This window comes from Sinohyriopsis cumingii, chromosome 4 (genome assembly GCF_028554795.1).
Source record: "Sinohyriopsis cumingii isolate HCF-2022 chromosome 4, ASM2855479v2, whole genome shotgun sequence".
Classification (NCBI taxonomy): domain Eukaryota; kingdom Metazoa; phylum Mollusca; class Bivalvia; order Unionida; family Unionidae; genus Sinohyriopsis; species Sinohyriopsis cumingii.
The window spans coordinates 14,919,568-14,943,177 of NC_142964.1; the positions used below are offsets into that span (position 1 = coordinate 14,919,568).

General features: G+C 34.5%; 1 protein-coding gene and 1 long non-coding RNA gene across 3 annotated transcripts in view; one reads left to right on the forward strand and one right to left on the reverse strand.

Moving 5' to 3' along the window:
* The window catches only part of LOC149800653 (myocyte-specific enhancer factor 2C-like), a 229,759-nt gene that overhangs the window by 90,413 nt on the left and 115,736 nt on the right, over nt 1-23,610 (forward strand). For both annotated transcript variants that reach the window (XM_089954667.1, XM_089954668.1), the window contains one exon: nt 21,585-21,640. In XM_089954667.1, the coding sequence (XP_089810793.1) occupies nt 21,624-21,640 (17 nt within the window). In that variant the 5' untranslated portion in view covers nt 21,585-21,623. The remainder of the gene's footprint in view (nt 1-21,584; nt 21,641-23,610) is intronic.
* Nucleotides 1-23,610, reverse strand: part of LOC149800654 (uncharacterized) — an 82,420-nt gene that overhangs the window by 19,086 nt on the left and 39,724 nt on the right. The window lies entirely within an intron of this gene.

Sequence of the window (23,610 nt, forward strand, 5' to 3'; positions counted from 1 at the left end):
GTATTTTATGATGCTGTTCCTAAAATGTAAATGGTCAGTTGCAGCATCAAGGTCAATACTTAGGATCATATCTTGAAAGCATGGTTATAGATGCCATTCTGACTACCTTGGCTATTGACAAAAGAAGGATTGACTGGGAAGTTGCAAATGCATAGATTTTTTTAATTTTTATTCTCAGTCATTCCTAGTCAATCCAGTCACTGAAATGCTGAGATGATCTAAATAGATTGTTGGGTTTCTTAGTGGAAAATTTAAAGCAAACAAAATGTATGATATAAATTACTCCACGCAGAAATAGTGGAGGTGGTTCATATGGCAAATGGTACTGATCTGACCTCCAGTATAGCCACCCTGGTGATCATTTTGAAAATCTTGCAATCACTGCACATCCAAAAGTGAAAGTCAGTTGATATAGGATTTTCACAAGTAGAATTTTTTAATAGTGTCAAGTTAATCTAAATGAAATTGGTACTGATCTAACTGCAAATATGGCTGCCACCCTGGCAACCATCATGAGAATCTTAGTACTACTCCTTAGTGGATGCTCTTATCAAAATATTGTTTTCACGAAAGGATTTATTATGATATCTGGTTGTATTTAAATTAAAAACATGCTGATCTGAAATCCAATATGGCCACCTTGGCAGCCATCTTGAAATTTTTTGTTACCACTTCTAAATGATTTGATGCCCTTTCAGACCAACCTAGGTAAGATGCCTCAGTGTGTCCTTGGGAAAGTTTGTTAGCACCTAAATCCTTGACATAAACTACTAAAGTACCATCCAAACCAAGCAAGCAACCAACTAATCAACCAGCTTGCTAAACAGAAAGTTATGGGGGGGGGGGCACTAGAAGACTTTTTATGATATCTAGTTGCACTTAAAGGAAAATAGTGCCAATCTTGTATCAAATACAGCTGCTAAGATGGTCATCTTGAAAATCTTGCAGTCATTACTTGTCCTGAATGGTTGGCCATATATATTTGAGATTTTCTTATACAGTAAAGGATTTTACTGATGTCTGGTTGGTTCTAAATGAATATGGTTCAGTTCTGACATCTAATATGGCTACCTCAACAGCCAGTATAGAGTTTTTATTATCACTCAAGAATATCAGATCTGGATTCAATGCAACAGTTAAAATGAAGAAATGGCTTTGCTTTGGATTACTTGAAATTCTTTTTGAACAGTAGAGCATCAATTCTTCTGAGGAACTCTTGTTTCCAAATGTAGGGAGAATTTCCCCATGAGGTTTCAGTTCTAGAATAGATCTTGCTTCTGCCTTAAACATAGGTCTATTATTTTGCATTTGGTCATTAAATTTGTGGATTGTAGCAACCACAAAATCCACTAAAATTGGTATCCCATGTACAATAGTAAATTCAGTTATTTTGCTATGTCTTTAATAAAGCTGTTGTATTCAAAACATGAGAAGTGGTAGTTGGTAAAATTTGGATTAATCAAACTACACAAAAATCAGCTGATCTCAACTAAACAAAAATGCCGCTTCACCACTTTAATTCTTGGTGACTTCCTTTGACTGATTCAATAGGTCGACTGACATAAATGTGCATTGTATGCATGTCAATATTATTTTACACACAAATGGTGTGATACAACTTAGGGGAGAGTTTTTATTTTTTATTCCAAGTAACAAACAAATCCAATAATGATTATTGTAAGTGTAATACTTGAGACACTGTTATGCTCCATTTTTTCAGTGAGGACAAAGTTCTCAACATTATGTTGAAATTCATTCTATTGATTTATGATCAACATGGGCCTGTTGTTAGGCAAAATGGACTTGACCAATCATGTTATTGCAGGCTTACCTCCCATGAGCTATAATATGCATGTATGAGCACTTTTTGTCCTGCACAGATTTTCAAGGTTCTACAATCAGTCAGTGGCATTTAAGTGGCCATGTGCAAAAGTGACATTTATTTGACATGAACCAGTGGATTGTATGAATGAACCACAGAGCAACTTAAATTGTGTTCTTCTGAAATCATGACTTTCCTATGCATTTTAAAGTCATGGAAAATATACCAGTATTATTAATGTATCTCTGTGACAGTCTTCCATTGACATACTGTATGAATGCATTTGAATAAATTCAGTTGTTATCCTACTCTGCCACCTCCTACTCCATTTATTCTCCCTTTACCCCTGGACTTGTGACTCATGGGATCTGTATCCGGACACAAGTTATATGTTGTTCCTGCAGGCATTTTTTTTAGTCATAGCTTGCATTTAAATTATGATTCGAGTTCCTCTGATCTATGGATTCTGGGAGAACAGCCAATACATTTGCACCTTGTGAATATTATTGTCAGTTGTTTGAGGAAAAAGTATGCATGCTGGACAGCCATATGCCAGTTGACTGCTGGAAGGTATTAGAAGAATATACTCTGTCAATAATTTCTTTGAAGAGCTTGGAGATAAAAGAAAATTTGTTTATTTACATATTTATATCAGCAATAAAAGAAAATATATTTAAATATTTTTATCAGCAGTGGACATGTGATTTAGATTTTTAATACAGCATTAAAAAAATGTCAGTCATATCGCTACGATGTCTGCATTGTGATAGTGATGTTTAGCACTGGGACATTATGTAGCATGATGTCCCACCCAATCACATTATCCTTACACCAGGCTGACCAGTCCTAACACTAACCTCTTAACATCTAGATAGGCAGATGCTAGTACCATTTTTATAAGTCTTTGGTATGACTAGAATCTGTGACCTCCCGCATCTGAGGCTGATGCTTTAATCACTTAGGTCATACCAAGATGGAGTTTCACTATAAGACTTTTTATAATGTACAGTTGGTCCTGTATGAAAATGGTGCTGCTCAGATATCCAATGTGGCCACTATAGCAATCATCTTGAAATTTTGACTGGTAATCCTCATGAAATGGGGTCAAATCAACATGGGGTTTTCACCAAAGGTCTTATGATGGTGCCTAGTTTGTCCAAAATGAATATGATTCTAATTGTACATCCAATATGGCTGCCAAAGTAGCTACCGGTAATTTAAAAACCTTAATATTCAAGAAGATCTGAGATAGTTTCAACACTTGGGCACTTACAAATAAGAATTGGTCTTATCTTGAATTCTGGAAATTCCTTTTGGACAGTAGAGTGTCAGTTCCCTCAGTGCACTCACTGTTCAGTAGTTATTCATCTCTAATTTATTATCATTATACATTCTTTTAGAAATACGGTTATTAGACAGTAAAGTAAAAATGGCTATCATTTTTTTTATCCCCCTGACCTCAACTGCAGGGGATCAGTAACATACTGTTGGTTTGCTGTGTTTTTTTTCTTCTTCCACCTAGAACAATATATGTGCCTTACCACTGGGTAGAGGTAGAAACCTATTGATTTTGGGGTCGCTTCATCCAAGGTCAAGGTCTCTGGAACTGAAAATGTAATTTTCCTTTCTGCATGGTAGTTCCAGCTTTCTTTACTTAATTGTCATCAAACTTCATAGGTGGAGTACACTGGGGCAGGGGTAGCATCCTTTTCATTCTTGAGCCAACTAATGAAATGTCAAGGTTACTCAAGCCAATAATGAATCTTTTTTTCTTTCTACTTGGCAAATCAAGATTCCTTGATCCAGTTTTTACCAGACTTCATGGGAAGTCAACACTTCGGCAGAGGCACATTCCTATTGATTCTTCGGCCCACTGGAGCTGAAATTGTAATTTTGGGTTCCACATGACCAGTCCACCTTCTTCAAGTTTCCTGCCCCCAATTTTTTCAACTTTATGGTAAATGATAGATCAAAGTTCATTGTCGATGGACATGAAATTGATAAATTATGGTGGTGTTATATTTATAATAGCTACATTTGGTTGGGGTTATAGGTGATCATTCATTCTTCTAATGGTTATTTATGTTCAAGGGTACTGTGGTAGCTCAGTTGGTAGAGTGTTGGACTTGTAATACAAGAGTTGCATGTTGAATTACCAGATTTTAATTTTCTGATCATGTTTACATTTTCTCTACCTTTTTGGTCATGTCTTTGTCTGTTTTTCAACATCTGTGGAAATAAATAAAAGAAAACTGACATGCATGTATTTCTTCAAATTTATATGAGTATATATTCATCCTTCCACATCAGCTACACTGACATACATATGTACTGTAACTCCCACCAATATTTCTATTTGAATCAAATATTTTAGGTTATTAATTCTTCAGTGAGTATTTTCTATGATGCTGTAATACATGAGCCTGCTTTCCATATGGAAAAAAGTGCCTATAGATTAAAGTTGCAACTTTATTCCATATGGAATTTTCACGTGCTGTGATGTACTTATGGAATTGATATGGAATAAATTGTCTGATTCCATAAGTTTTTCAGTTCATTTCTCTTCCATACGGATTCCTGAAGTATTCCATATGGAATCCATGAGAAATTTCTGTATGGGTACCAGACCAGACCAGACCAGATTGGCTGCCTCTTTGTGCCCATCAGAAACTTGGAAAGGCACTCTGGCCCCTATTTCCTAATAACCAACCAACCTATCTTTGAACCTAGGTGAGAGAAAAACATGTTATTGGCTTCAGTCAGTATTGTATGGCCTCATGAACTATAGTTTTAGTTATTGACTTAACATTGTGGCTGGTTCATTGATTAGTTTTATGCTTGGATGGAAAGTTGGACATTTATTAGGTAAATATTGCTATGTTTAAACAAACAGTCATAGAGGCCAATGACTGCTGAGTAATCAACTACCTCTGCTCAGGTGTCACTCTTTTCTGTCACGTGCTGCATTTCATATTTGTATCCCTTGTTGTTTGTGACCTTCATTCCCAATAAGCCTTTAAAATTTGTACAGCAATGTTACATCCAGGTATAAATTATTTGGAATTTCTTTAAAATGAAGTGTCTCACTTGTGAAAATAAATCCCAGAAGTGCTTTGAAAAAATGGCAAAGTTATCCTTAATGTTGCAAAGGCTTTTGTTTGCAAAATGGTGTAACAAGTCAGGAAGTTAAAGACTGCTTCATTAGTTTGTCATATTTCGTTTTATTTTTGTGTTGAGTATATGCTGATTTACTATTGCTGAAGTTGTCTTTTGTACTTTAAAAAATTGCAAAATTTTCAGTGATTTTCTTACACAGTTTGAGCTTAAGTTCAGAAGAAGAATTGAAATTTTATGTTAGATTTCTTTAACCTGCAAATTTTCAACAGTAGGTGAAGTACTTTACACACAGATTATTTTAGCAATTAAAATTACAATGTTGGAAATAATTTTTTGCTATACTTTCTCATATACCACAAGAGTTATCCAGTGGCTATCTGTCTGACATCCATCTGTAAGGTGACCCAAGTTTGTTATTACTACCGCTTCTAAACTATCCAAGAGGATTGCCATTCAACTTTTAATTAATTAATTATTCCCAAGGTCTAGTTGGTGCCAAATGAAAATGGTGCTGCTCAGACATCCAATATGGTCAATGCAGCAGCTATTTTTAAAATGTTGTTATTGTTATTTCTCCTAAATGGATGATCATATCAAGATTGGGTTTTACTAAAAGACTCTGTATAACGTATTGTTAGACTCAAATAAAAATAGGGCCCAGAGTGGCAGAGTGGTCTAATGCGCTCTCCGTTACGGATCACTGCCATCTCACCTCTATCTGCGTGGGTTCGAGTCTCAGATTCAGCCATTGTGGGTATGTGAGAAAACTTGCCAGTAGCTTCTCATGGGTCGGTGGTTCTTTCCGGGCTTTTCCCTGGTTCTTTCTCCACCATTAATACTAGTTGCCATGTATAGCCTATTGTGTGTTGAAAAATGGCATTAAACCCTACAACAACAACAACAACAACAAATAAAAATATGAATATAGTGTGGCCCCCATAGCAACAGTCTTGAAAATCTTGTTATTGCTACTCCTTAACATAAGGTCATATTGTCATGTTGTTTTCACCAGAAGACTTGTGATATCTAGTTAGACCCAAATAAAAGGGTTTACTCACACATTCACTATGGTCACGGTCATCTTGAAAATTTTGTTAATGCTACTCGCCTAGAATGAATGGTCATATCAGTATGGAGTTTCAGGACTTCTTATGATGTGTAGTTGGTCATTAATCAAAAATGGTGCCAGTCTGATCTGCATTATGGCCATCATCACATCAGTGTTGAAAATCAGTTTATTGGTTCTCCAGAATGGATAGTCAAAATAGTGTTTTCCCCTGGATTTTATATCAATGTTTTTTCTTTGGATCCTCCATAAATTGGGGGTCAAAGAGAGAAAAGATCATTTTAGCAAGTACATATCAAATTTTAAAGAAATCAGATTCAAATACATTCATGCCTGATACATTTGTTTTGTTTATTTTTTAAAAAATATTTCTTTTAAAAAAAATCTTAATCAGGGTATCCTCATAAGGCAGTCACACTTTGTACATGCTTTAATTTGTAGAAATCTACTGTTGGACACCTGAATAAGCAAGTTTATTTTCTCCTTGCTTTCATGTCACCAAAAGTTCGATTTAATGAAGGTGTAATAATAATAATAATAATAATAATAATAATAATGACCTTATTTAAAGAGGGTAACACAATTAGCTAAAAACTAATCTACCTTGAGGCCCTCATACAAAGGAATTTATTTATTTAAGCTGCATCTCTGAAGCCACTGAATATATTGGGTTTGGAAGAAGGAAATAGAGTGGGCATTTCTAATCTCAGCTGGAATACTATTCCAGAGCAGAGTTCCAGAGTATTGGAAACTTTTTTTAAATAACTCCTTATTTGGTTTGGGAATTTTATACTGTTTGGTAGACATGGATCGCAGGTGGGGAGTATTACCAGGTAGCCTATACTGGAATAGTGATTGTAAATATTCAGGAGCACTATTCTGAGATATCCTGTACATTAATTTGGCTTTTCTCAAACAGATTCGGTCTTTGATAGGTAATATTTTTAACCTACCAGCTAAACTTTCCTTGCTTTCTTTCTGGATTGATATTAGCCCAAATGCTCTTTTTTGAAGATGTGCCAGCTTTGCTATGTTTTTATCATTTGAATTACCCCATACTGTACTACAGTAGTCCAAATAGGGTTGTATGTAACTGTTATAAAATAGTTTCCTGTGCCTTTCAGGGAGAAAATGTCTTATCCTACTGAGAAGCCATAAACTTGAATTGACTTTTTTACTGGTATGTTTGATATGTTCAGTCCATGATAGGTTATTATCTACCAGAACACCAAGTAGCCTATCATGACAGACTATTTGCAGATTTGTATCCTTCCATGTCAGACATAGTTCATCACTATCAAGATTTGTCCTTCTTTGCCGTGTTGAGATAAGTAATATTTTAGTTTTACCAGTATTTACCACCATGCCATTACATGTGCAGCAGTTTTCCAGTTTGTTTAGTGCATTCTGTAAAGAAATTTCGAGCTCATGCTTTGTGTTTTGGATGTCTGACAATGTTGTGTCATCTGCATAGAGATCTGTAGATGATATTGAGTCTCTTAGTAAAAGTGGTAGGTCATTAATAAATAAAATGAATAGTAGTGGACCTAGAATTGAGCCTTGTGGTACTCCATATCTAATTGTTTCAGGTTCAGACGGAACATTATTTATGTAAACATGTTGTGTTCTCTCATTTAAGTATGAAGTAAACCATATAATTGTTCTTTCATCACACTGGTAGATTTTCAGTTTCTTCAAAAGGATTTCATGATCCACCATGTCAAAAGCTTTCCTGAAATCTACAAATACAGTTCCTATTATTCTACCTTGGTCAAGTGCTTGAAGCCATTTATCAGTTAGGGAGATCAAGGCAGTCTCACAGGAATGGTTCTTTCTAAAGCCTGATTGATTAGGGTGTAACAGCAAGTGTTTGGTTAAATATGACATGAATGAGTCATGGACATGTTTTTCAATCAATTTTGACAAGTTTGGTAGTATTGAAATTGGTCAGCATCATCACTGATTTGGGGGTCTGATTTACCAGAATATATTGGTCAGAGATTAGAAGAGTTAATGGAATGGTATATGATATGTTCATGTTATGTCCATCTTTTCGCACAACCTTGTTATAGTTTTTATAGGTGGATTGCAATGAAATTTTACACACACATTCATTTCATGGTCTAGATGATAGTTTAAGAAAACAGTGCCACTCGGAAATCCAATATAACCACCAATGGCCATCTTGAAAACCTTGTTTTCATTATTCTTTCTGAGTGGCTGATTGTTTCAGTGTGGGGTTTTCACAGACTTCTTATGATATCTAGTTACTATTAAATGAAAATGGTGTTGATCCAGTATCCAGTATTGCCGCCATTGCAGCCATCTTCAAATTCTTTATCACTGTTTAAGTTGATTGGAAAGTTATATTGACATGGTGTTTGAACTATATGCCTTTCTATGATGTCAAGTTGGTCCTAAATAAAAATGGTGTCAGTTCCAGCATGGTCACAACAGCAGCCATCTTGAAAATCTCTTTGCTGCTTCTCCTGTACAGAATGTTGTATTGACATGGGGTTTCACTGAAAAAACTTCCTATGATGTCACGCTGGTCATAAATGAAAATGGTGCCAATCTGATCTCCATTTATTGCCACCACAATGGTGAATTTGAAAATCTTATCTCTAGTTCTCCTAGATGGCTGGTCATATCAACATTGTGCTTTTACCAGAAGACTTCTTATGATGTCCTAAATGGAAATGATGTGAATCTGATAATCAATATGGTCACCATTGGCAGTCATCTTGAAAGTCTTTTTATTGTTACTCCACCAAAACATAAAGTCATATCAACCTGCATTTTCACCAGAAGACTTCATATAATGTATTGTGGGTCCAAATTAAAATAGTGCAGAGCCGATATTCAAAATAGCCATGATGATGGTCATCGTGAATATCTTGTTGCTACTCTTGGAAATACTGAGGTCTCTACTTCTCCAAAATGGATGGCCATATCATTGTGGGTTTTAAAAAAAAATCTTTATAGGTCTTGGTATACTGTGTTGGTCCAAGATCAGAATAGTGCCATTTGTACTGTACATCCAACATTGCCAGCCTGATGCCTGTGAAGAAAAATCATGTTTTCACTAATTTCCAGGGTTGGATGGTCATATTAGCATCCATTTTTCAGCAAATAACTTCTAATGATATTTGCTTGGTCCTAAATTAAAATTGTACTAATCTGACATACAATATGCCCACCACACCAGCTAGTTTGAAAATCTTGTTATCACTGAAGAGTATTACAGATGTTTTTAGCAATCATCAGTTAAAAGGAAGAAATGAACTTAACTTGAATTCAGGGAAATTCTTTTTGCCAAGTAGAGCACAAAACCCTTTGAGGGAATCTATTGAGGACATTTTACTGACAAAATCCCTTTCACAAGGTGGACTGGATACAGGGATTGTTAAGTACTAATGCTAACTTGACAAGGTTTGGACACATGAATGTGTATTCATGAATCACAAGTTCAATAAATTATTCAAATTTCTTGCATATTTTAATACAAGACAGGTCACACTTGAATTAAAAAATTGCCCTTTGCCTCTATTACATCAGTCATATCAGTCACACAAATGGTCCTGGCTGTAATTTGCATAACTATTTAGGTCAGCATGGTAATCAGAACCAGTGTAAGTCAGGAATAACTCAAGAACATGAAGCTAATCTTGTAGAAATCTGTTTCCTTAATTTTCTAAGATACTGTTCAGGTGCTTGGTTCTAAAAGATTCACAACTTCTCAGCAGGTTCTGGTCATCTTGAATCTGCACGTTTGTAACTATCTCTTCTAAACCTTTCTTGGTAGCAACAAATTTATAATACTGTACTTAAGAGCTTTACCAGTCATGCCCTTGTCATCCTTAGACTACGGGACAATTGCAATCAAAATATATAAAACCATTTTGAAAGGACTTTCATCTGAAAACTATCTTGATGATACTCTGGTACTTGTTGCACAGTTAGTTCCATGAAGTAATTGTTAATTGTTTAGATTTTCTTAGTTTATCATAATGAACCTGAGAATCAGAATAAAATCAATACAAATTTTGAATTTATTGTCCAATAATTCCCTGCATACTTGATACTTTTACAGGCATGGGGTACAGCCAAATTAAATATGTGTGCATAACACAGTTGTCCATGAATTGGATATTTCAAGCAACTAATGTGTCAAGATATGGAACATATTAAATACAACATAAAACTTTGAAGATGAACACTAACAAACATTTGTGTCTATTTGGATGGAATGCAGAGGATTTTGACTTAGGGGTCATTTGCTGTTTGTATGCATGAATGATACCTGATTTCCACATTAGGCTAAACACTATATAGTTGGTATGAAATGAAAATGGTTTCACTTGGACATACAGTATGGCCATCTTGATAAAAATCATGCTTTTGCAGCATATCCAGATTGGATTACAATAAGAACATGTGTTTTTCACCAGAAGACAGCAGCCATCTTGAAGAACTTGTTATTACTACTCCTGAATGGAAAGTCTTATAAGCATGGTGACTTTACTGGAAGACTAATTAAGGTGCTTAGTTAGTCTTCAATAAAAACAAATGTGCCAATCTAAAATCTCATAGGGCCACCATAGTGACCATCTTGAAAATATTTTCTCTACTTCTAGAAGGAAAGTCATTTAGACATCAGGTTGTCACAGAAGACTTATTGCAATGTCTAGTTAGCACTAAATGAAAATGGTGGCAATCTGACATCCAGTATGGCCACCATTACTGTCATCTTGAAAATCTTGTTATTGTTTCTCCTCCAGAAAGGAAAGACATATCAGCTTGGGTTATCTGCTTGGTCCTGAAGTAGAGTGATTCATATCTGATGTCAGACATGGCTGCCAAGATGAACACATTGAAAATCTTGTCACAGATTCTCCTGAAGGGCTGGTCTAATCCATATTAGGTTTTCTCCAAAAGTTTTCTGATGGTGTCTGGTTTGTCATGCATAAAATGTTTTTCCATCTTCATCAGATAAGGCTGTCACTGTGGCTAATTTGAAAATGTTGTTGCTGAAGATGGTCAGAGATGGCTTTAACATTCAGCAGTTAAGAAAAAAACTGTCTTAGCGTGAATTCCTGGAAATTATTTTTGAGCAGCAGAGCATCAGCTCCTTCAGTGGACTCGATTATACAAATTTTTAACCCCAATAATGTCCAAGATCTTCTCAATAAAGGGAGCAAGCTCAAAGGTTTTAGCAAAATTGCTTTTAGGGTAAGTGGTCTTCTTAATATGACACACATTTCATATCAAAGGTTATTTCACAATTTCATTTTAAGCTGTTGGTATATATCTCCATTGTATTGCAGTGAAAGGATGTTATGGACCAACAATAGCAGTTGTCAATTAACTCCAGTTCAATAGCTTGGGATTACCCATCTCTTTATCAAGTACTCATTTGGGATTACCAGCTTGGTCTTGAAGAGCAGATGAAGGAGGTGCTACGTGGGTGGCCAATTGCTCCCATAAAAATTTTAATGAAGAAAAGATGAACTAGAAGACTGGAAGGCTACTTCAAAATCTGTTTAACTGACTACTAGAAATTTTTTAGATGATGAGATGATGATGATAATAATAATAATAATGATAATAATTATCCAGCTTCAAGGGTCATTGCCTCATTTTTTTATAATATTCCTTAATGTGACAGGTTGTCAAGGTGTGATCATGTGATTTTTATTTTGGGTCTTTTGTATTTGAGTGTGTAATTCAGATTCTGTAAAAATAAATATTGTGTATTGATAAGACAGAGTCTGCATATTATAGTTCGTCCCAATGAAGCCTAGGTGATAATTTTGAAAAACATAGTATACTAAAAATTTTGAGAAACATAGTGTACTAAACAGCCTGATGTGATTCAAAATAGTTGCTATCCAGGCAGTTTTGGATCTTTTCTTCTTGCCTTCAACCAACATATCAACTGCTATGGGTGACTAGCTTTTCTTCCTCGCTATTAGTATTTCACTATCTACATATTGCAAAGTAACTATGGGAAGTGTACATGCCTCACATCAATTTCAACAACACAAGCCCGAAATACCTCATTTACAAATATGTTCATATCTTTAATTATTAATCAATAATATCACACCATAGCTTTAAATTAAGAAATTTAACAGGGACCAATTTATGAAACTATCTCCTGCCACCTCAAAAAAAAAAATCACATGCTGACAAAATGACATAAACCACATGGTGTACAGGACTGATGTAATGTCAGTAGTACAGACAGCAATTTTTCAGTCCAGAAGATGAGCTTTGACACCACGTTTGTCTTTGGGAAGACCTTTATTAATTGTTGGACAAATAAAAACTGTGTAAACTAGATCAAATCACCATTAAATTAACCTTGATTGGCAACATCCATATTGATTTCCAACTAAGAAACAATCAGTAAACTATACCTGGTGACCTTGGAATTTTACTTCATTAAGGTGTTTATTTGGCAGTATAATTTATAATCAAATCAAAGACATGCTGATATAATGACATTTTAGAAATCCTATGACCGATGCCCAGTTGCTCAGAGTGTGTGCCAGTTAAAAATCTTTGATCTACCTGACATGGCCACTAAGTTCAGGGATTTCAGGATCTCTGGTCCCATAGAGTGCAAAGTTAAAGCACTGAAGTAATACCTAGACGTGAAGCTGAGCACTGCATATAATTGATTTTATAGATTTTTCTGCAGGTCTCTTACATCACTTTTCAAGAAGGATTCCAGGTTTTATTTTCAGCTGTCTCTGTATCCATCTCACTGGCATAGCAATGAAAGTGTTAGCATGTTTTAGTTTCAATAGATTGTTTTATTCTTTCCTGAACTTCCCAATTTCACTGCTCTAGGATACACATAATATGTTTTAACTTGAGAAGTATCGGCATTACTCTATAATATTTTTTAACTTCCATTATCCATATACCCCTGAATTAGGGCTAAGGTCATTTTAAAATCTGACTTGAGTGATGTTCATCTTTTGCATCAGGTTTGTGTTTCTTATTGGCTGCATCATGCTGAGAAAATAGAAGTCAATTGCCTTTCCCAGTGACAGGCCAAGTCAGCCAACCCAGGTTGGCCTTGGCACGTACTGAACCTATGATGTGGATTGTGATTCCAAAGTTCTCCCATCTGACAACCAAGGCTCCACCGTTATACAAATCAACAGGCAAGAGAAGGGAATTCCATGCATGCTGACATAGGAGTCATAAATAAAAGTTTATAGGGTTAATGTCCCATGAATGGATGGCAATTGGCATGAACCAGTGACATTTGAATCAGTCTGGATACTCAGAATATTTCTGAAATCTATTTTTTTTAAAGTCTGCATAATGAGAATTTCAAGGGTTTCAACAAACACAAAGCTGATACCAAAACAATTTAAAAGTAGTTGCTATGTTTTTCCATGTTTATGGGACACAACGTACACATTAATTAGTGACCTCACTGTATAAACTCTGCAGAACCCTTTGTATCGTTTTCCATCCATTAACAGTTAGGTTTCCACAAGATTACTTTATTGGGCATTCTTTGATTTATCCAGATTTGGTCAGCTGCTTTATGTTCACGAGACTCTAAAAAGTTCTTTATTTTCAATAAAATCATTTAGAAAAGCTATGGCTCCTCAGACTGCCTGTCCTTTTAACTTTGGTTTCCACAGCTTAACTTTACCAGGATTGTTGCATTTCATCCTGATATACCAGTAGTGTGCATCTTCATTTTATTTTTTTATTTCCAGTATTCCACTCCATTATTTATAAGATCTGTACTATAAATACTCTCTAGTTTGCCCATCCTCATTACATTGATTTCTGCAGCACAACTTTACCAAGATTTATTGGATTTCAACCACTCTTGATATTGGTCAGGCCATCAATGACTTCACTTTTCACCATTCCTTGACATCATTATTGGAGTTATGCCTTTTTGTTACATGTCCAGATTTTAGATTCCCTAGAATAACTTTGCCAAGCTTTTTTTAATTTCCCTAGTATAACTTAACCAAAGTTTATTGGATTTCAGTCAGACATGGCATACTAATTTTTTTTCTTCATAGGCCTTGAATGAGATAGATCTGCAGTGTTCCACAGTATCATTTACAGGAGTTTCATCCCCTATTTGTCTCTTTCTGAATTTGCTTTCTGCAGCATTATTTTACAGATGATTGTTGGATTTCAACCAATTGTGGCTTGCAGCTTTATGCTTAAAAAACTTCAGACAAGTTCAATTCCCAGTGTTATACAGCATCACTTATAGTGGTTATGACCACTGATTTTCCACCCTCCTAACTTTGGTTTTTGAAGCATAAAGTTACATAGGATTTGTTTATTTTAACCAAATTAAACATGCACCTTTCTGTTGATGAAACTTTACATGAGTTCAATTTCTAGCATTCCACAACAGTATTTACAACAGTTAAGGTCCCTGATTGTCAGTCAGCCTGGCTATGGATTCTGTATTAGCAATTTTGCAAAGTATTGTTGGATTTGAACCAGATGTACCATGCAGATTTATTTTGATGGTATGAGACGTGCAAGTTTAATAATGTTAAGAAAATCTATGTTCCTAGTTTGCCTGTTCTCAGATTGTGGTTTCCGTAGCATAGCTTTGCTAATTAATGTTGTATTTCAATCAGACTTATCATGCACCTTTATATTGATGAGACATTGAAACAGTTAGATTTCCATGTCACTATTTAGGGGCGTTATGGTCCTGTGAATACACATCTCCTAACTTTAATATCATGAAACAAGTTCGTCAATGCACATTCCTGAGTTATAGCCCCATGAATGCACATCTCCTAACCTTTTTTCCTGATAAAAATTCATCTGTTTAAACCCCAGCAGAACAAAGTAATGTTTTGACATATGTCACTTGAACCATGATATGTGGACCACTGACCAACACTGGCATAAAGTGTGAGCATTGCCTGATTAACAGGCACATTTAAAGCATGAAGGACCTTCCAACCTAATGTCTGTCACTATCCAGATGACATTATGTATCATCATAACATAAGCATTTTTCAACCATTTTTCTTGAACCTTTTCAGTGTGCACTAAAATTAACATGTACATGTAATTCATTCTGGGCAAGTGTCCCCATAAAATACTTTGATTTTATAAGATGTAATATGCTAATGAATAGGGCTTCGTTATGTTTGATTTGTAGTGAGAAGGACCCTTTGCAATGCACTCATCACTAATTCCATTCCTGTGAAAATACTTTATGTACTCACTTATATGTCGAGTCAAATTGCAAACAACAAAGATTTTTTCTGCCATAGCATCATAGCATAATGCGCCTGCAGAGCAGGGTATATGCTGTTTGTTCTACTGATTACTACTAACAAACTGCACAGACCTAGATCTACCAGCGCTTTATGCAATGACAGATGTGGGTCTGTGCAGTTTGTAGCTGGACTCAACTTATAAGCAATTATATAAGGTAGATAATAAGCTGTAGTGTGTACTATAAAACCGTCATGATATGACCAATGTTCTTCAAAGGGAGCTCATCTGAGAGTATTAACAGTGAAGCTTTTGGAGTCTTCACACTGCAGTGCTCACCTATTTATCTCAACTTTGTTAAAATTTATTTTGTTTGCATAAGATGTGAAGAATAAACGGAAGTGTTTATCTATAAAGCCAGGGGAAGTTAAGATGAATATTATCAGCCATGTGAAGAGTTTTGTTTGTCCCAAACGTTGGACATCTGATCATTTAGTAGAACGTTGACTGACATGCAGAGAAGTTGGATGCAATAACCTATTATCATGAACAGATTCTGAAAAATGTTTAAATGAAAAATATTACACACCACTATTCCAATATTAAAATTGATACTTTTCAAATGCTGTTTATGATAGTCAGAACCAAAATAGGGTATTTATAGGTTACTGCATTTGTATGGAAAAATATGAACGAGTTTTTCAAATGGAAATACTGCACGACCTTGGGAGTGCAGTATATCCATCTGACAAAACGAGTTCATATTTTCCCATACAAATGCAGTAACCTTTTTATTATATGCTCATTTTTTTATTCTACCTAATGCCTTATTATATTAACAAAATACACTACAAGAAACAAAGTAACTGAATGTAATCCGTATTCCAAACTAAATACACAAGCACAGATTCATCATTACACAACAACATTATTACTGCGCACCTAACTCTGCCCAGATAAATTTGAACTTAGTCGCATGCTCGACATAACTTTAGAAAGAAAATGGCGTGTTTTTATATATGCTGCAGTTTAAATTGGTAGAGGTATGTGAAAAATCACATTTTATAATATAGTACAGTGCATTTTCTTCACATTGCTGTTCATGTTAGCCATAAAAGGGACCCTTGTTAAAATCAATAGAGCATCATACAAGGGTATGTCTTAACAAAGTTGTCTTAATGGTGCATAAAACCACAAGAATAGAGTATTTAATGAATGATGTTAAATCAGATTAGGCCACAAGAAGAAATGTACGTGTTTCTAGTCAGCCAACTTTCCCTGTTTCTCACTGCTGACACTAGCACATTTTTTCCGATGGTCAAAAACCTCATCACATTAAACATATATAATGTTCAAAAATAAAAATACGACCTACCTAGCTTAATTTTAAAGCCAGTGCAGTAGGAAATGCTTCTTTTTTTTATTGGCCTTATAATTGGTTTGCGTGAGCCAAGAACTAAAAGAAAGTTGAATAAATTAAGCTGTGATTATAAAACAAACTTTGATAACTCAAATGAGATCCATGTCTGTGTTCACATTATAAGAAGGGCTGCTGAGTGTTTTGAGGAATTTTATATTGAGAGACTATTGTAATCCTTCACTATACTGATATTAGCTACCATATATACTCGCCTATAAGTCAAGTTTAGCTGCAGGCAGTAAAGCTTGATGTGTCTGCAGATCAGGGTCTATGTTGTTTGTTTTAGTGATTATTCCTAACAAACTGCACAGACCCAGATCTGTCAGCAGATTTTGTGATGGCAGATCTGGGTCTGTGCAGTTTGCAATTGGAGTCATCTTATAAACAAACATGTTCAGTAATGTGAATATCAAGATCCTGATCAAACATCAACCATACGTTTGAATCTTACAGACACATGTAGTCTTTCAGGTGGGCATCAGTCTTCAGACAATCCCAAATTTGTTTTCTTTCTTTGTTTTGTTTTACATTTTGGAATTTAGACTGACCAATATTCAAAACCTCTTGTAATAAGTATGACTCATTATTAGTTCCAATTCTGCATTTTTGAAAGGACTCATTGACATGTGATCACATGTCAAATGAAATATTTTAAACTTCTTTGAGCTGACAATTGCTTCTGGAAATGTGTGTACAGACAATCATGGATATTTTTCAAAATAATTATTTGAGAAAGAATACATTTCAGGGGTGAGACAAAACTTGGAAATAAGAGAGAACACTGCACATTGCTGTAAAGTGTATCAACACAAAATTGTCCTTTATTTTGGGTTCTGAATAATGTTAACAGTCAATTAAAATACAAAAAACATGCATCCTGTCAATCTGACAAAAACCAACAAGTTGGTGTTTAACAGAATCTCAAGATTACATATGTTTTTAAGACAAAAGCCAATCAATCTTCATTGATCTAAATGAAGATCATCTATTTGATGTGACCATTTAAATTTTCTCCATTATGCACAGAACACTGGAGGCAGCTAATAGGGGGTCTGAATTATCTGGAGGCAGTATAATGGATATTTAAATTATCACCGTGTGCACATTGGATATTTAAATTACCACAGTCTACAGGACACAATGGAGGCAGTTCATTGGAGATTTAACAAAGTTTGAAGTATAGCCAATATCTTACAACTGTTAGTAAATTATGTTGAGTTCATAAATTGAACAATAATTTTCAATGTCTTGATAAATATTTTAGACAATTTAAAATTATTTAAAAAAAACTATTTTTAATTTTAAAATTTTGTTTTGATTTAAATAAAAATAGATAGTATGGTATTGTTCATGAAAGTGTCAAAAAGTGTTGGGAAACTTTAGGACCATTGTTAGGCTGATGTTAGTTTGAACTGTATCAACACTACATGTATAGTATAACCTGCTACTGCAGACATCATCATATAGAGGACAAGTGCTCATCCAAGACAGCTTATAAATTTTGTGTTTATATTAAGGACACCTGTGGACAAAAGGACAACATTTATATTGCCCCTTTAGTGTCCTTTTTTTTTAGTTTTTTATTTTACAGTATGCTTGACATGACATTTTCCTGTAATGATATTGAAGATGATTTCAATGGAATTAAGATATTTTTGGCATTGCGGGAGACTGAATAGACATGCTTTTTTTAAAAATAAATATTTTGTTTTAAAAAAGGAACAAGTAATGGAATAAATGTAGGTTATGAAAAGTAAAGGTGATTCATGAATCATTGTTGATTTTTGAGGTGACATACTTGAAGCTACTGACCTCTTGCAATTGTCCAGTAGGAGAAAATAGCACTGCATGCTTAAGGTTAGGTCAGAGTACTGTGTATTACAGGTATAAAATGACTGCTTGGTCAGAATTTGAGAACATAATCACATGATAATGATGGATAAATGGTAGTGGATTTATAATCATGTAAGTATAACTTCAACAGGGACAATGTTTGTGATATTATTCCAATACTTTATTTTAATTTGTGCTCACAGTAGAGTCTGCCATTCTCATACTAACTGAAATAAAAATACATTTTTTCTTTGGTGGTGCCTAAGACAAACTGCATTTGTAATCATTAATATTATAATAAAGGACTTTAAAATGAGGGAGTGTTATTTTTCTACATAATTTATTGGTATGTGATTCATTTTTATTTAATTTCTAGGTATTTTGAGCAGATAATTAAGATTCTATCTTTCAAAACATTTTACTATGTTCATAATTTTCATAATATGATGTAGCATAGTAATTACATAATTCCCTCATGATAATACTATTAATTAGAACATAGTCATTGTGTGATGATGGATAAGTGGTTTAGAGGGATAATTACATCAATTATCCAGAGTTCAATCAAGAACTCGACCTGATAAGCCATTGCCCCATCAAGATTTTCAGTCTGAGTCACTACGGGGTGGGGGGTGGGGTGGGGTGGAAGACTACCATATGTTATATACTCTCTTATAAGATTAGTCCAACTGCAAACTGCACAGACCCAGATTTGTCATCACATAATGTGTCGACAGATCTGGGTCTTTTTCTTCATGACTCGGCTAGTGGTTACATGAAGAATTAATATTAAATATATCCCAGAATTATGCTTAACATATTTATTTTTCTAGTAAAGCATATTATTTTGTTTGTACACAGAGTAAGAATGAGAATTACTTTTCAATCCAAATTGAAAAATTTGTTATTGATGTCACAGCAATGAAATAGAATTTATACTGATTGTTCAAAGATATGTAATCATTCACAGCTTTTAGACAATAAACTATAGATAAGCTTGTCACATTTGTCACCAGTTTAAGTGTTACAAAGTCATCATTCTGATTTGTTTTGATACTGTCATGTATCTTTCATGCCTGTGGGTAATAATAATTGTGGGGCCATGTGGGTTTTGTTAACCATTCATGTTGGAATACTTTCTCATGAGTTTTTTATATATTCAACAGATTTGGCAAACTGTTTCATTGGCATTGTAGGGTTTGTTCAGAAGCAGCTGTGTTGCCAGAAATATCATATTTTTGGGTGGATTGCTACATGATGTTGCTGACTTAGGCCCAAGAAATTAGTAATACAGTTTCGATTTCTCCTTTTTTACATTACTGATCTTGTTTATGCAATAGCTTAACTTTTCATGTAAAAAAAGTGAGTGAAACTGACACTATATCTTCAAACCAGACTGTCATTATTAAGCAGTTGTCTTGTGTTATATTCAGGGTTTATATGCTTCCTTGAAAAGTCCTTAAAAATCATTTTGTCTCCCTCTTAAATTATTTTGGACCAATTTTTGTGTGTGTCCAACTGTTCCTGGAATGTAACTGTGAGTGATTAATTGACAATCTTGCTCAGTTATGTTGATGATTTCTGGATTTCAGCTGTTTGGTTGTATGATTTTCACTTCTGCTGTCTATATTTGAGGTCCTAGAAATTAAATTATGAAGTCCCTGGAAAGTCCAGGGAAAAAAGGCTTTTGATTTCACTTGAGGGAAGCAAGCCATTGATAATGCACACTTAAGCTGTCTCACTGTTCAGACAAAAGTTTAGCATGATGGATTCAATGGTTGTGCATCACTAACAGTTTATTTTGCACCACCCAAGCACAGCAGGTTTTTTGAAAGGGACCACTGTCTTTTTTGTTTCACTAATGGCACAAATCACACTCTAGATTGAACCTTGATGATAATCAAACTTGATTATTATTCTGTGGTAAAATACCTTGAAATTTAAATGTATGCTTCCTTGGAAGAATCTCTATGGAAAAAAAAGTTTATGAGCACTACTGTAATAAGGTTTATGAGCACTGATATGCATAAGTAATGAAATTTTTGTTCCAGCCAGACAATTTTACTGACATACCAGAAATGCATCTATCAAAAAGCTAATTTGCTTAGTGTCAATTTTGAGCTTAGGTATTTCATGACCTAATTCATTCATTTTCCATGTATAATTTGCGTTAAAATTAGAAAACTTTGGTCATCTTTAGTGGATTTTAATATCAGATGTTACAGTCATTAATATTAATAATACATATAATTTACATGCAGACTTATTTATATATATATTTTTTATATGCAGACAGGGGGATAAAAAATACATGCAAAGTAGATAATGTTGTGTGCTTCCATTTTTGGTTTATAATCATATAATTTTCTACTGTGTATTCAAGAGAGAAAGAAAAGTACAAAATACTCTGTAATGTGATTTCTTTTTCCCTGAGTTTCTTCTAAACCAGTGGATTTGAATAAATCAGAAGAACAAATCAATTTTTTGTGGCACAGGTTTATGGAGAGAAGACCATGCTAGTGAAACGGGCTTAATTTACAACAACTCCCACACATAGTTCAGAGCTGGTACCAGGCCTAGATGGTGATCGATTACAGTTGGGGACTTACTTTCATTATGTAGCATGCATTTGGATGTTAAAAACTTGTTTAATAGTGTCAGTGTTTCATTTATGACAAACATTTACATTTTATAAATGTGACTTTTTCTTAATTAAAGATGATGTTGGACCCCCCATTCATTAGAACAATATGGAGACATAACATGATTCAGTTTTTAAGTTTATGGCATAAACTAGACTCTTTTATTAAAACATGTACTGCATACCATTCATTTGCAACTTTAGCATAGCAAGGTAGATTATGTTACAGAAGCTATGAGCCTTTGAAATATGTATATGGGTAATGTTGATATTTTTTTTCCCAGACAAATGTTAGGTTCACTTAACTGATGATTGTTTTAGAATATTAATTTAAGCCAGTTTGTATGTTTCTATTTGATCTTGATTTATAGGGTGTAGATAATTGTGTAGTTGACATGTATTTGCTGTCAAATTTGTATACTTGATTATCTTTCTTTTATTTCAGTTAATGCCTCAAAGAATCTCTATGTGAGTTCATGATTAAATGTCAGATGACGTAGGGTAAGTAAAAGCAGTCTTTGAATACACATTATCCAACAGTCCCTTTATTATAAGTAAATATAATAAACATTTGTCCTTGGAGCTTCCCTAAGATGAGAGTAACCTGTAACAGGAACACTTTTGGTCATTACCGCTTCATTTCTAAAACAAGTAACTTGTGTTCAGAATAGAAAGGGTGCTGACTTGGGGTCTCAGTTGGAGAACAGGATGCAGTTTGATAGATGTTTGTAAAATGTTCTCGTACATGTCTAAGACTGTTATGCCATCCTGAACTATCACAAGTATTGTGTGTCCTTCCTCAGTGAGTCAAAGAGCATGTTATGCCATCCTGAGCTATCACAAGTATTGTGTGTCCTTCCTCAGTGAGTCAAAGGGCATGTTATGCCATCCTGAGCTATCACAAGTATTGTGTGTCCTTCCTCAGTGAGTCAAAGAGCATGTTATGCCATCCTGAGCTATCACAAGTATTGTGTCCTTCCTCAGTGAGTCAAAGAGCATGTTATGCCATCCTGAGCTATCACAAGTATTGTGTGTCCTTCCTCAGTGAGTCAAAGAGCATGTTATGCCATCCTGAGCTATTGTGAGTAGTATGTGCCTTTTCTCAGTGATTCAAAAGACCATATTATGCCATCATATGAACTATTGAGCACAAGCTGTTGGTACTTTTTGTATAATCAGCATAATGTAAATGGAGGCTAAATTTAAAATTAAGATTCTGATTTTCTCTGAAAAATGCTGTTACTTTTCTTTAGGATTTCTAGAACACTTAAAGATTCCTAGAATCAGTTCTGATTCTTCCAGTTGATCTGGAAACCATCATAGCTGTAACATTTCAGATGGGGTATGGGGGGGTGTATGGGTGCATTGGGGTAAGTGGTGGGCACATAGTATTACACTTGGTAAAGTAGCATGACACTTTTACAAATTCTATTGAGTAAAGTGTGTGTGTGTGTATGTGTGCGCATGCGCACACGTGCATGTGTGTGTGCACATGCACACATTTGTTTCAATATATCCAATTTCTGAAAGATAATTTAAAACATTACTCCAGGTGGTTTCAACACAAATCACAAGTGTACCAGTGAAAAATTATGTACTATGTCACTGCAAAACTGCATGTGAATGTAGATACATTCTTGCGTTCCTGTAGATTCAGAATACAAAAAATGTATTTATTTCATTAAGAAAAGTTACTTATTTAGAGAAACAACATCATCAAAACTTAATGATTTTTTGCGTGTGGTTATGTTAGTAAAATACTGATACTGCGATTTCATTGCAGGCTGTAGCTAAATGTTTGCTGTCACTGAGGAAACTTGCAAGTGACAATTAAGGAATTAAAAGTTCACAGTAACATTGAAACTCGCTTGTCTGTGAAACTTAGTTTTTCTTGCACATTGTATGCCTTCTCGCTTGGTTTCTTTGATACTGTTAATCACATTTGCAAATGAGTTAGAGAAACCATTGATTGATCTTAGATACCTTAGTTATGAGTACTTGCAGTATTCTCAGTGTTAAAATAATTGGTTGAAGTGAGTTGACTTAATACATGACCATGACTACTAACTCATTCACAGGTAGGACCTGCATACCTTTTAACTTTTACTTGATTTGATAAAAAAAAATACTAATTAACATGATAATGTGATATATGTAAACTTTTGATTGATTGTAACAATGCAACCAAAACTTCTGCAAGTTTGAGCTCAAACATAGTACTTAATTAGGTTCTCATGGAAATGCTCAAGGGCATTTCTGTAATGGACAATAAATACTTTCCCCTTTGAATACAAGAAGGCTTATCACAAGTATGTTGATTACACTAACACCACTGAAACATGAATTTCACTTGAAAAGACTTAATCAATTGGTATTTGTTTCTTTAAGCATTGCCTTCATTCAGTAAGCATTAACAATGTTTTAATTGATTTTAATCAGCTAATTAATTCTAATGTTTTAATTGATCATTA